Source organism: Biomphalaria glabrata, chromosome 14, assembly GCF_947242115.1.
Source record: "Biomphalaria glabrata chromosome 14, xgBioGlab47.1, whole genome shotgun sequence".
NCBI lineage: Eukaryota > Metazoa > Mollusca > Gastropoda > Planorbidae > Biomphalaria > Biomphalaria glabrata.
Window position 1 is genome coordinate 9,223,057 of NC_074724.1, and position 14,752 is coordinate 9,237,808.

At 35.0% G+C, this 14,752-nt stretch overlaps 1 protein-coding gene and 1 long non-coding RNA gene across 2 annotated transcripts; one reads left to right on the forward strand and one right to left on the reverse strand.

Annotated features, from left to right (window-relative positions):
* Positions 1–4,016: 4,016 nt before the first annotated feature.
* On the reverse strand, positions 4,017–7,765 carry LOC106065727 (uncharacterized). Its single transcript, XR_001217416.2, has 3 exons — positions 7,616–7,765; positions 6,495–7,073; positions 4,017–4,183 (listed from the first exon to the last, which is right to left on the reverse strand). It is a non-coding gene; the product is annotated as an uncharacterized LOC106065727 (long non-coding RNA).
* Positions 7,766–10,915: 3,150 nt separating this feature from the next.
* On the forward strand, positions 10,916–14,339 carry LOC106065726 (uncharacterized). The gene is made up of 3 exons (XM_056011024.1): positions 10,916–11,394; positions 12,525–12,851; positions 13,859–14,339. Exons 1-3 carry the CDS (start codon positions 11,286–11,288, stop codon positions 14,023–14,025), a joined length of 603 nt encoding a protein of 200 aa, XP_055866999.1. The 5' UTR covers positions 10,916–11,285; the 3' UTR covers positions 14,026–14,339.
* Positions 14,340–14,752: the final 413 nt, after the last annotated feature.

Here is a 14,752-nt window from a genome sequence, read left to right on the forward strand (position 1 = left end):
TTCTTCTTCTAGTTTAAAATAAATGTTTAAAAAAAGCACTACTACGAGGATCTGTGCCAGAAATGTTAGTAAGACAGAAAAGATAAGACATTGAACATAGTTTAAACTTGGGATAGGCTTTTTCTATCTCATTCTCTGATACACAAACAATACCACGAAAACCCGTAAGTTAAGTTACCGCTTTATGGGACTTGCGATTTCCAATACATGATTCGTAGTAGACTTAACCCCTTCGTACACGGTGTGTACATATAAACAATGTTGACTTTATAGACAGAACGTCACAGAAGTAAGTGGTACAAGATCAATCAATTCGTTTTTCTCTCTCTCTAGTTTTCTCTACCTCTCTCTCTATAAATAAATATCTATCTATTCTCTCTCTCTCTCTCTCTAGCTCTCTTGAGCTCTCCCTCTAGCTCTCTCTTTCTCTAGCTCTCTCCCTTTTAGTTCACTCTCTTTCTAGCTCACTCTCTCTCTCTCTCTCTCTAGCTGTCTCTCTCTAGCTCTCACTCTCTAGCTGTCTCTCTAGCTCTCTCTCTCTCTCTCTAGCTCTCACTCTCTCTAGCTGTCTCTCTAGCTCTCTTTCTCTCTCTAGCTCTCTCTCTCTGTCTCTCTAGCTCTCTCTCTGTCTCTCTAGCTCTCTTTCTCTCTCTAGCTCTCTCTCTAGCTGTCTTTCGAACTGTCTCTCTAGCTCTCTCTTTCTCTAGCTTTCTCTCTCTCTAGCTCTCTCTCTCTTTCTCTCTGTCTAACTCTTAGTCTTAGCACGAAACTGCTACATAGCCTGCACATACACGCCTTCGTGTTTTGTGTCTACCAATACTCTTTGGCCTCGGAATGGCCAGTCCTAGTCTATTCGTCACACTAACTTACAACTAAATCTCAGCGTCAACAGTTGTCCCCCGTTGGAAAATGTTGTTAAGAGAGTTATCTCCCTCTCTATATTCGTCTATGATATTGATATAACCTTGCCATGCACACCGCCATCCAAGAAAGTGGAGATGGTGCTCACTGTTAGTGACTAGACTAGGAAGGATGTTGACATGAGAGAGAGAGAACGATTTCTGCCGAGATGAAGATGCTGTGTTCAAGGCAGATGTCCTATGTGTTTGTCATGTCTCCATGTAAATAAACACATATGTATCGTTGAATTGCCTCCCTTCAGTTATTACAATATAAATCAAAATGTATTATTACTAATTAATTAGCTAATTGTTTATTTTTTCCTTTATTGATTCTTGCATTGTATTCATAACACTATGATGTATCTCTGAGATTAGCTGTATGCCTGGGCATTAGCTATGGTTGGAAAGATATCGACACGCTACTGATGTGTCCAAAGTTGCAGACATGCCTGCTTCCTCTCTCAGCTTTTTGTTGGTTCCGCGCTCTCTCATGCTGGCAAATCTTGCTTCGTATCTCGTGACTCCGACACGCACGGCTTCACGCCACGAGAAGCGATCGAGAGCTAGTGCTTCCCAGCCGTGAATATCAATATCACACTCCTTGAAGGAGCTCTTTATTATTGCTATTACAGCATGGAATGGGTGGCCTGATTCAGCCGGGAAAACAAATAAATTGACAAAGTCCAAGTCATTGATTAACAAGTATGACATAATTGACCTAGGGATAAGTATAGGACTTAATCAGCTCCTTTTTTTTTTAAAGTAATGTCTGTATTTTATAAGATGAGTAATTGTGTGAATGATTATATCCTCTCCGTGTCAATAGTCCATCGTGGGTCTAAATTTATAGTTTTAAAAATATGATTTTCATTTTATAATAAATTTGGTCTTGTCTTTATTGCATACAATGTATATAGTGAAGGCGATTTCTCTAATGTGTGTTCATTGTTCAGATCTCAATTTCAAGTAATCAGAACTATGCCGTTTTAGTTTTGTTGGATCAATACCTTTAGTGTAGACTGTCGTTGACAAATAGCACCAAACTGCTGGTAAACAAACCGCTTTGAGTTATTACATCTAAACTTATAAAGCTTAAAAACAATTGGATAACTTATTTGTGAACAGTACTAAATAGAACTTGTATTACAATATAGACACATTTTAAATTGAGATGAAATAAATAAATGTAGTAGACTTTAGGAATGATATAAAAATGGTATTTTGAATGAACTCTAATTCCCTACGAAATCACGCCTTTTCAATCTGGCAGTCTGGATGAGTCAGTGGCCTACCAAAACAGCTGACGACTATGACGCTTATCTTGCATCAATCACACTGCATTGCTAACCGCTTACCACCAATCTTAGAAACACGCACACACACCTTTTAGCAACCTTGTACATAAACACATAAACGCTTAATTTGAAGTACGCAAACAGTCTTGAAAATATTTATTTGTGTAACTTCACTCTTCCAGTCAATATGTGGCGAGCATTTTTTATAGCTGACTTTTACCTTTACCTATCACTTAGTCTGTTGGACCGATGGGGCACCATGCAAGATTTGTCTACAGTCTTTCTCCATTTCTCTCTGTCTTTTGCCTTAGATAAAAACTCTTTCAATGGCAGGCCAGTCCATTCTCTTACATTGTCGTCCTAGCACTTTCTCTGTCTGCCTCTTCTTCTTTTTCCTGGTACTCTTCCCTGAAGGAAGGTATTTGAGAGACCCGAAGACCTTGTAATATGGCTATAAATTTTTAGCTTGCGTTTATTACAATAGTTGGCAGGTCATCGTGGGGTCCGATCGCTATTGTGACCCTGTCTGTTTAGCTGACACAAAAATATTCTAAACATTCTTTTACAGTTTTTAAGAGTTCTGACATTTTACATTAACTTATTTCATTGTTGGCTGATTTAAGCTATATAGCCATATGTAGGGTTAGAAATACATTTGTGGCTGGGTGTCCGTTTGGGGCGAATCCATAATGCTTATGGTAAACATATGACTGAAATGGCTAAAAAAATATTCATATTTATTTGAACTGCAAACCACGACCAAGTCGACAGTTTACTCATGAATCCCACTTAACTCTTTCTCTCATAACTGACGATACCAACGTTGATTCCACCAGAATGTAGTAAATAATTACGGAGAGAATTACGGAGACTAAATGCATGACGCGTAGGACGTAATCATCTTCTTTTTTGAAGTAACGTCTGTATTATATAAGATAAGATAAGAAAGAGTTAAAGAAAAAAAAAATTATAGTTTCCTTTTTAAAACAGACGTCTACATGGAAGATGATTTAATGGTCACCAGTTTCTGTGGCCCCTCTGTTAACGAAGGTTTCATGTGCCCTGTAGTTTAAAGAGGTTCTTCATTCTTTTCTCACATAGCATTTTCTATTCATGACTGAAGTGTTTTCTCAATCTCACTTCCTTAACAAAAAAATTTTCATTAAAAATGTCGAAAGTGCATTGAACGTTAGTCAAGTTTAAAAAGATTTGAATAGTACCACAGAGGATTATACATCTATTTCAAAAAGGGTGAGGCTTTTTTTTTTCATTGACATCACACGCCCCGGACAGGGATTGCGCTAGCGTTGTAGTAGGGGTCTATAGACGTTTCTCAATATATGTATCACATAGGCATTTCGATATGATAAAATGTATTCTGGACACGTCGACCAGGGACGTCAACAAATATGTTCTCTCTAAGTCTTTCTCTCTCTCTCCTCCCTTAATCTGTCTCCTTCCTTTTCATACTCCCTAGCTACTACACACTCTAAAATGTGAATCTTATGTTATTTCCTGTATTCCTATTATGGAACTTCGGAGAATTTCAACCCAATTTATTGTTATAAAAATCTTGTTTTGAAAAGGGTCTAATTGTTTGTGCATATTAAAACAGAATTGTAAAAAAAAATATTTTTTTTATCTTTCTAATTTCTATATTTTGACGCACAGACAGACATGCAAACAACTAACTTAATAGAAGATTCGGTGAAAATTTGGGCCGTTATTCTGAAAAAAAATTTACAACTTGATATTTTAAGTTGAATCAGATATTTCATAGAACATTAATGATATATTGTTTTTAAAGCAAAGGAGTAAATATTTTCAAATCTAACTTTAATAAAACCCAAAAGAAATAATTAAATTAGAAAGTAAAGTATTCTTTAAAAGCCTAGTCTCAAAACGTAATTTTGTACTGGTTGACCCTGCAAACATCACTTCAGACATAGATACATGTGTGTCTTGTTGTTTTTTTCAATCATTTTTCTGTGGAAAGATAAAAAATAATATCGTTCATAATGAAATTTATAAAAAGCTCTTTTGATGTAACTAATGTATAAGGAATGTTGATAAGCTAAGTTCCTTAACGCTGGAAATATTGTTATTCTCAGTTTTACGCACTGCAAAATAACATTTTTAAGCTGTTCTGTTATTAGCAAACAGTAATTTCCACAAAATGTATTAGACTTTCACTTAAATTTAACTAAAATTTTATGTACAATCAAATGGGCAAGTAGAAAGTGGTTAAAAAATTGGAGACTTGATAGTAACTTGATACGAAGACCAACTGCCTGGCACAGAGATATTGTTAGAACTAAACTACTTTCTTTCTTCTTTAGTTGGCAACAGTGGAGCAATTTAGCCAGTGGGGTAGAAAGTCACCCTTGGGCCCGGGTTCAAGAATCTCTTTGTGGGCCCACTCACTCCAATGAGACAAACATAGTGTGCGACATAAAAAATAAATCGAGAAGTCTGGCCTATGCCATACCGATGTACAAGTTAGGTGTATGTATATTTATCAAAAGACTTCCAATGCAAATATTGTACCTTTTTTATTCTACAGTTTAAATCGGCTTTTACAAATAAGCAATTAATATTTTCCAAGGGCTTAAGTTGGCACAAACTGGACACAAATAGTGGGCCCATATGCAATGAACCACTTTGCGCTATGGTTGGTACGCGTCAGGCTGTGAGCCTATAATGGTCGTGAGTCCGGATTTATTGAATCCCTTCCTGCCATAGATTCTAGGCCACTGAATTTAGAATACTTAACATTATTTAGTTTATCCTAAAAAGTCTCCAACGGGTACAGTATCATATGGCGATGATCATATATTTGATTTTTGGTGAAATGGCAAATCCTTATGTAGATTAGTAGTTTATTTGTTTTTTTATTAATTCTACTTAACAAGCCTCAAAATTATTTAGCGTCAATGGGCAAATATTCCTATCGCAAAAAAGATAACAGCATGAAAGTGGACTATTTTAAAATGCAAAGAAAATAAAAAGATTGGAGTGCTATGCTGCAAACCATTATACTCTTTTTTGGTGAGTAAAAAATACAAATATTATGGCTTTTGGTTAATGAGTCCGATGATTATGGAGGATTGTAGTCTTTTAAACTCTATGGAAGGAGGATTGTAGTCTTTTAAACTCTATGGAAGGAGGATTGTAGTCTTTTAAACTCTATGGAAGGAGGATTGTAGTCTTTTAAACTTTATGGAAGGAGGATTGTAGTCTTTTAAACACTATGGAAGGAGGATTGTAGTCTTTTAAACTTTATGGAAGGAGGATTGTAGTCTTTTAAACTCTATGGAAGGAGGATTGTAGTCTTTTAAACTCTATGGAAGGAGGATTGTAGTCTTTTAAACTCTATGGAAGGAGGATTGTAGTCTTTTAAACTCTATTGAAAGAGGATTGTAGTCTTTTAAACTCTATGGCCATATCACAAGGTCCTCAGGGCTCGTAAAGACCTGCATTCCGAGAACAGTACCAGGAGGAAGAAGAATAGGAAGACAAAAGATAGTGATGGGAAGACATCATCAAAGAATGGACAGACCTCTCAGTGAATGAAATTCTGTCTAGGGCAAAGGACATAGAGAAATGGAGAAAGACGGTTGACAGATCTTGTGTGGTGCACCAAGGGTCTAACAGACTAAGGGATAGGTGAAGGTATTAGTTTACCTGGCTACAAAGTGATAGATCTGGTAAGCTATGATTTCTCTGGGCGTGTGGTATGAGCTATTAGGTGTTGTTTGATGGTCTTAATGGTCTTACGTTTAAACCCTGCCCGTTGCCACTCCCTGTCGTGCCGTGGGAGCTTCGGGCTACGATGTAATTATCTCCAAACTTGAGATAACTACAGAAACATGTATTTAAAAAAAATACGAATTTTTAGTTATATGAATATGGTGCATGGCGTCTAGCCTGTACTGATTAATTTTAAAGCACTCTTGACACAAAAATGTTGTCCACATACGTCTGAGAAGGCTGTGATCATTGCATATCCGTAGCTTTAATTCGGAATTTAATTAAATATTATAGAATTATTTTCACTCATTTTTAATAGGTAAATTTGATTGTTAGTATTGGAGGCTCTTCCTAAAAAAGATTATCATGTTATTGATACGCAACATCCTTGAAGACTGCAAGGGATTAGAGGGATTCGAACTCTGGCCACTGTGACGACATGCTGGAGCGAGGGCAACACGACAAGGATGATAATTATATTAAATGTTTGGCTTACAATTAACTTAGCGAACATTTTATTTTATGAAAACCAAATAATAAGAGTTACCTTAAAATAGAATTGTTTTCCTGGGAGTAGCTCTAACCTCAGCCTCTGCTCTTTTACCAGACCAATTATCTACTACCTTTCTAAGGAGGTTCCTACGAATTTCAATTCCTCTTGGTAATGCAATGGGATCATCACGAATTTCAATTCCTCTTGGTAACGCAATTGGATGATCACGAATTTCAATTCCTCTTGGTAACGCAATGGGATCATCACGAATTTCAATTCCTCTTGGTAACGCAATGGGATGATCACGAATTTCAATTCCTCTTGGTAACGCAATGGGACCATCACGAATTTCAATTCCTTTTGGTAACGCAATGGGATCATCACGAATTTCAATTCCTCTTGGTAACGCAATGGGACCATCACGAATTTCAATTCCTCTTGGTAACGCAATGGGACCATCACGAATTTCAATTCCTCTTGGTAACGCAATGGGATCATCACGAATTTCAATTCCTCTTGGTAACGCAATGGGATCATCCATCATAATGCCATTCATCAAAACAGACAGACAGACTAAGATTATTAACACTTTCATGATGTCCTAATGTTTTGTAGACTTGGAGGTTGATAGTGCTGAAACGAAAACGATAGCAGGTTTGATGGTTGAAGGACTTAAATGTCCTTCAGGATCTAAATGTATGACTTAAATGTCCTTCAGGATCTAAATGTATGACTTCAAAGACCTAAATGAGTTGATCCATAGTCGCGACTGAAGGAGGCCATATGATGATGATATGATATATATATATATATAGATCTTTCTGAGGACATCCTACGGTCGTTTTGAGGACCCATGAGGGTCCGCGCAACACAGTTTGAGAACTACTGTACTGCACGCTGCCAGATTCCTGTGTTGCAAGAGAGTAATTCTCAGTATGGAGCCTACGTTCATGGAAACTAACAAAATGGCCCCCAGTTAGTAATGCAACACTGCAACAGTCACGTTTACGTTCTGGGTAGAATACAATGCAATTAGCAAACATAAATCTCAAGACTCTCTAGCTCTAGGACATTGAGGTACAGATTTATTTGTTGTAAATATAGCTTAGAATCTTAGTTACCCATCTACATCTACAAATGTAATAGTAGTGGAACTATAGCTGTATCAACAATACCTTTTAGTAGATTCCCAAGAGATATCAGAGGCCAAAGTTATTGAAGCGAAGCTTTATATATATCAGAGTTTCAAAATGAATAAAAGACCAATGCTTTTCCGTTATACATAAGTAGTTAATTATTAAATATAATCAGATGCAGTGTCATGCAATAGTATGAATTATTTATTTTGTCTAGTGTTACTGTGTATCTTTCTACGAGTGGATGTCGCAACTAATTCAACTGTAAACATTTGGCATTATCAACATCTAAACATAAATCTTGACACGCGATTGTGAAAACAAACGAATTCAGAATCGAACCATCAAAATGTCAGAGAGGACATAACACAAGGATGCTTGCATTGCAAGGCAAATAATGTAAATGATATTTATATTAGACAAACAGGTGTTATATCATTGGGCTATTAGGAGACAAAAGTAATAATATTCTAATTTATGTAGATCTATTTAATGAGGTAAATAGTTACGAGAGGGAAATCTGACCAAGGCGTTAATATATTCGTGAATATATTTATATGTCTCTCTTTTTCTTTTTCTTTCTCATTATCTATCTATCTATCTATCTATCTATCTATCTATCTATCTATCTCTCTCTCTATATATATATCATGGGCGTAGCCAGGATTTTTTTTCGGGAGGGGTTTTGGGGGGGGGATTTTTTTCTCCCCCTCCCCGCAAATTTTTTTTTTAAATATATATTTATGTGTGTGTGTGTGAATAATCTTTATTGCATTCTGACCTTCATTCTTTCGGAAGACGTTTATTGTGCCCTAGAATAGGTTCTTCCATGAGTTAGTGGAAAAATTGTAGATTCCCCGCCAATACTAGCAAGGAGGTCTGGGGGAGCGCTAGAAGCTCCCCAAGCGCGAAGCGAAGCCCCGCCGCCAAGCACTATTTCTGGTATTGAAAGCCAACCAAATGCATATTCTGAGGTATCTACAGTGCATTTTCCTGCTATTAAAAAGTTTTATTTTAAAAACCTAATGTGCTATTCTTACTGACTTAGACCCTCCCGCGCCGTTTGGCGCATTTGCCGTCAAGCTGTTTCCATAAAATTGTAGATTCCCTGCCATTACTAGCAATGGGGTCTGGGGAGCGCTAGCGCGGGGCGAAGCCCCGCCGCCAAGCACTATTTCTGGTATTGAAAGCCAACAAAATGCATATTCTGAGGTATCTACAGTGCATTTTCCTGCAATTAAAAAGTTTTATTTCAAAAACCTAATGTGCTATTCTTACTGACTTAGACCCTCCCGCGCCGTTTGGCGCATTTGCCGTCAAGCTGTTTCCATAAAAATCTGTCACTGGTAATGTCTGAAGCCTCTTCCCACCTGCCATGAGGACCTCAATGAATGAGTGGCGTCAAGTTGTACTAGGTTCGGCATAGGATTTCCTTGATTTAAACCCGATCTCTATAACTGACTCCTAAAATCTGTCTTAGCCATCTTTGTTGAGCCACATTTAGTGTTTTTCAATTTCGGCAGATGACTATTCACTACAGTTTATTAAGGGAGCAGATGACTATTCACTACAGTTTATTAAGGGAGCCCTGCCACTGGTAAAATGTGTAACCACTCTTGAATACGCTCTTGGAATTAAGTGACTGTAGTTTGCTTTAGATTTTATATCGAAAAGAGAAGTTTTATCGTCAAAATCATCTGTTGGGGGTTTTCCACCTCAAAATGCTCTGTAGGGGGATCTTAAACTCAAAACCATATGGAGGGGTTTTAAACTTTAAACAAACGCCATCTGTAGAAGAGGGGTTTAAACTCAAAACCCCCGATTGGATTGGCTACGCTCAAATAATTTTAGTGTGTAATTTGCTTTTTTTTTATATTGAAGAGGTATTTTTAGCATTAAATCCCTCTGAATGAGGGTTTAAACTCAAAACCCCTTTTGGCAACGCTCATAGCATTTTGAGTGCGTAATTTGCTTTTTTTCTTACACTGAAGATGTATTTTTTAGCCTCAAACCCCCCTGGCGGGGGGTTTAAACTCAAAACCTCTTTGGCTGCGTTCATAGATTTTAGTGTGAGTAATTTGCTTTTATTTATATTGAAGAGGTACTTTTTAGCTTCAAACTCCACTGGAGGGGAGTTTAAACTCAAATCCCTTTGACTACACTCAAAACATTTTGAGTGTATAATTTGCTTTATTTTTATTATTAAAGTGGTATTTTTTACCTTCAAACCCCGCTGAAGTGGGGTTTAAACTAAAAACTAAGTCAAAACCCATTTAGCTACGCTCATAACATTTTGAGTGCGTAATTAACTTTTTTTTTTATATTGAAGAGGGGGTTTATCGTAAATTTTGGAGGGGGTTTTAAAATCAAAATCTCCCTTAACTGTGCTCTTGGAATTAGGGGATTTTCGTTTGCATTTTTGTTTTTTTTTGTTTTATAGAAGATGGGGGGGGGGTTAACTGCAAAAACCCCAAGTAGGGGGTTTAAAACTCAAAAACCTAGTAGGGGGTTTGAAACACAAAACCCCTGGCAAGGGGTTTTAAACTCAAAACCCCATTGGTTGTGCTGGGGCAATTGATGGTTTAGTATTAAAATCTCACCTAAAATAAACAAAATCAAAGCAAAAAATCATTCACTAAATTCCGATTTCCCCCCTAAGGGGGGGGGGCGATTTCATTTCGGGGGGGGGGGGTTTGAACCCCAATACCCCCCACCCCTGGCTACGCCCATGATATATATATATATATATATATATATATATATATATATATATATATATATATATATATCTACCTATCTATAATCTATCTATCTATTTATCTATCTATTATCTATCTAACTATACATATATACCTTTTAAAGAATTATTATGAATTAAAGCAGCGGCGTAGCTATGGTTGGGGGATGGGTATGGGAGAATTTACTGTCCCCCAGGCGCCCAAATGAGTGTTCGATTTTTTTTTTTACATTAAATATTAAATATTGTAGATTGTCTAAATGCAGGGCCCCTTATGAGGCCTAGCCACCCCGACCACGTTTTCTTTTCCTATTAGTAACAATTACATGATTTGTTTTATGACTTCAAAGCAAGCCAACTTTATTTGACTTTTGATTTTCTAAACTGCCTCTTATTATGTTAGTCCAAAATGTTTTCATTTCGATATGAACTTTAAAACTTCATGTTTTGAAGAGAAGCGTGTGTCGCTAGCGATTGAATTACTGATTTATTTATGTCAATTGGATATTTCCTGTCGTGATTCACCAATGTTGTCAATTTATGTTGAAAATATTTTTATTTATTTATTATTATTATAATTTTTTTTTGCTGTTTCATATTAACTAAATTAAAAACATAAATATAATTTTTATAATAAAACGTAAAAAAAATAATTTCATTTTGTCAGCATTCATTATTAAAAATAATTTTGTATAAATGTCAACAAATGCTTCTAAATATAGATGGATATTTTAAAAAAATTGTTTGAAAAGACAAAATAAGAGAGAGAGGGGCAAATTGTGTTTAAAAAATATGTCAGGGAACATTTATTTCAAGTAGGGAAAAAAAATATTTTTTAAAACTATTCTTTTGTTTAAAGTTAAATAAACTATTATTACACTCCATAATGGAAGCTCGTATGGCGAATGTACAATTAATTGTATATAGTACTTGGACTCCAATATATACTGAAGATGTCTAGATAGCTTTTGAATGATGTCTACTTTTTTAAAACTATGGAATGTCGTTAGGCTTACCATTTTATTTGTTGGAAATGTTGGTTTACTGTTGGTGTACTGTTCATTTATTCTATATTTGACAGGTAATTTATTTACAGTTTAGATTAAGCTATATTGAAAAATATGATAATTATATCTTTATTTTTACTTGAAACCTAACCCTTTTTTATTAGAAGTTTTTTTTTTTTTTACTGAACACGTTATAGTTATCAGTTTAATACTAATCCATTCAGTGGTTCAAGAGATCTATCTATCTATCTATCTATCTATCTATCTATCTATCTATCTATCTATCTATCTATCTATCTATCTGTCTATCTATTTATCTATCTATCTATCTATCTATCTATCTATCTATCTATCTATCTATCTATCTATCTATCTATCTATCTATCTATCTATCTATCTGTCTGTCTATCTATCTGTCTATCTATCTATCTATCTATCTGTCTATCTATCTATCTATCTATTTATGTATCTATCTATCTATCTATCTATCTCTGTCTGTCTATCTATCTGTCTGTCTCTCTGTCTGTTTGCATGTCTTAATCCTGTCTGTTCTTAAGATAGATTGATAGATAGATAGATAGATAGATAGATAGATAGATAGATAGATAGATAGGTAGATAGATGAATAAGGCATATCTTCGAGTACGAAGATTAATGAGGAATGAAGTATTTCCCGGGGCTACGCAGCCCAGGCTTTGACCTACATATTTTGCCACATTCAGGGAAAGCATAATAATTGTCAGTAGGTGGTCGATTAAGATTCTCTTTAAGATAGATAAGATAAGATAACTTTTTATTGATCCGATCAAATGGAAATTCCGTTTAACTACAATTGACAACCTTAGCGTAACTGCTGTACAATAATAATATAGATGCACATAAGAACGACATTCACACACGAAAAACACATATATTATAGATATTGATATAAATATATAGATATAGTTATAAATATAGAAACTTTTGTGTTTGTATATAAACATGTGTATATATATATATATATTACTATAATGTAAATCGTCTTGATACTGTAATAGAAAATGTCTTATATCAAAGACAATGTATACAAGTAAAGCGTTAGTTATTTTGTGTATATGTATTTACGATATATTTTGATTAGAAAGAAAATATATTATTTACAAAATGCCTATTTTCTCAACTACCTCTAATATGTACGTAATTATTACTTTCTATCCCCTAAAAGTAGTTCTAACATGTCCTGTCGCTGAAGAAGGGAAACCTTACAATCTGTCTCATACTTGGACGTACAACGAAAACTATCCACTGGAAATTGCGTGGAAGGAAAAGAAGAATGTGGTAGCCAAATGTTCCTTAGAAAAAGGTTGTACAGATTATGAGAAGAGTGATGTGAAGAGTTCTTTAAAGCGTCTGGAAAACAGCAGATTTATTTCCTCTCTCTTGATCTATAAAGTGGAGAGGAGACACTTGTATACCAACTGGACACTCATTTATCTAGGTCACATGGCGTTATTGACTCAAGCTCTTCAAACTTGTAACATGACCGTATTCGGTGAGTAAAATATTTAATGATTTGAGAAATTTTTAAATCTCTGTTTGTGAATGTTGCTGTGATAGATGTAATAAACAAAGGAGATTTTGTTGTAAAAAAAAAAAAAGAAAACATTTTAAAAAGCATAATTTTGTAAAACTTTCGACGGCAAATTCATTGAAACAAAATTCATAGATTGTTTAACTCTTTCTCTCCTGATCGACGATACCATCATTGATTTGACCACTTTAAATTATTTTTTGGTTTTATAAACATTAATTTGTGTTATATATATAGATATAAAATAGCATGCATTCCATTTAACTCTATACCAAATAAAATATTTTTTGATTACAAAGTGATTGAAGTTTAATCATAGCAGGGAAGTGAACAACAAATGAGCCAAATAAAAAATAATTTCGGAGAGAAAGAGTTAATCTATTTGTTTGTCAAGAATTAAACATTGATAAGACATTCTTTTTATGTAGGATCTAGTCTCTGTGTAAGTCTCTGTAAGTAGTTTAAAGTTCTGTCGTCTAATTTTAACTCGGTAGGTATAAGATTTGTATTATAAAAGTTATTAGCTAGGTTTAAGATATGTTGTCTAATATTTATTTGGTAACTTTTAAATTAAGTTCGGATTGTTAAAATTCCTATTGGATAATATAGACTTTAACTTTTTTTATGGATGAATATACAACCAACCGCCTTTACTTTTCCCAACTAATGTCAAGTACTCATTAGAGCTGGGTCAACCCAGAGAAGCCCGAGTCTTCACCAGGATTCAAACCCCGGACCCCAGTTCGAAAGTAAAGCACAGACACTGGGCCATATAGCACAAAGTCCTTTCTTAATACATTTTTCTCTGTAATAAAACCGAATAACTTTCTGATTAACCACTATGTTACTTAAATTTGACAGAGATATATCTATAAGATAAGTTATGAGAAAAAATACGTAAATAGTTTACTTTGTTATGTGTCCTAATAATTAGTAGTTATTGTTATAAACATTTCTCTACATCATAGCTCGAGCTGATCAATTACAATGCAGCAAGCTCGCGAATGATATTGACGTTTTGATTACCTGCAGAGCAAGTCGAATTTTTCCAGAAGGTACTTGTAAAATCATAGTCTTCGATAATGAGGTAATAACCATGATTAACATTATTCTGAAGAAAAAACAACTCCTGTGATCTACTTATTCTACTAGTTAAAAGACATAACTTAACTTCTTTTTTCTAAAATTCGCGTATCTATTTCTATGACCTATGGCCAACGAGGGTGCCATGTGGTCAGAACAAGGACCAACAGCTTTTACCCTCCCTACGTAAATCAGGCCTATGTTAGAGTTGAGCGGACTCATCGTGTACTAATAACTCAAAATCACAGTCTTTATTTATTTACTTTGGATTCGAACTTGAAACCCGTTGGTTCGAAAGCCCAGCGCTTTATCTTTCACCGACCACTCCCCATAGAAACAAAAGAGCTATACACCAACAGTCCCATAGATAGCATTTATTTCTTACTTTTGTTATAGGTTTAGAATAAGGGTAAGGTGATCGGGAAAGTGACGATACTATAAATAGACTATTTTAGACGGAAATAGGGAATGATGGGATATTAACAAAATAAGGAATTATGGGAAGATGACAGTTAGTAACGGACTCATTCTTTTAGCAAGCAAGATGGTAGTTTTGTTTTAGAACTGTGACATTAGGACTGTGCCCTATAATTGTGTATTAAATAATATTTCTCAAGTGTATAATGTCGTATCGAGTTATTCATAGACTTTAATATGTGTTGTGTGGTTTGAATCGAACTCCAGTTAGTAAAACTTCAAGTAATTTACATAAAATATCTAGATCTACATTTTCAACAAAACACTACATCAACACTTTAGTCCGAAGACTGCAGATTAGA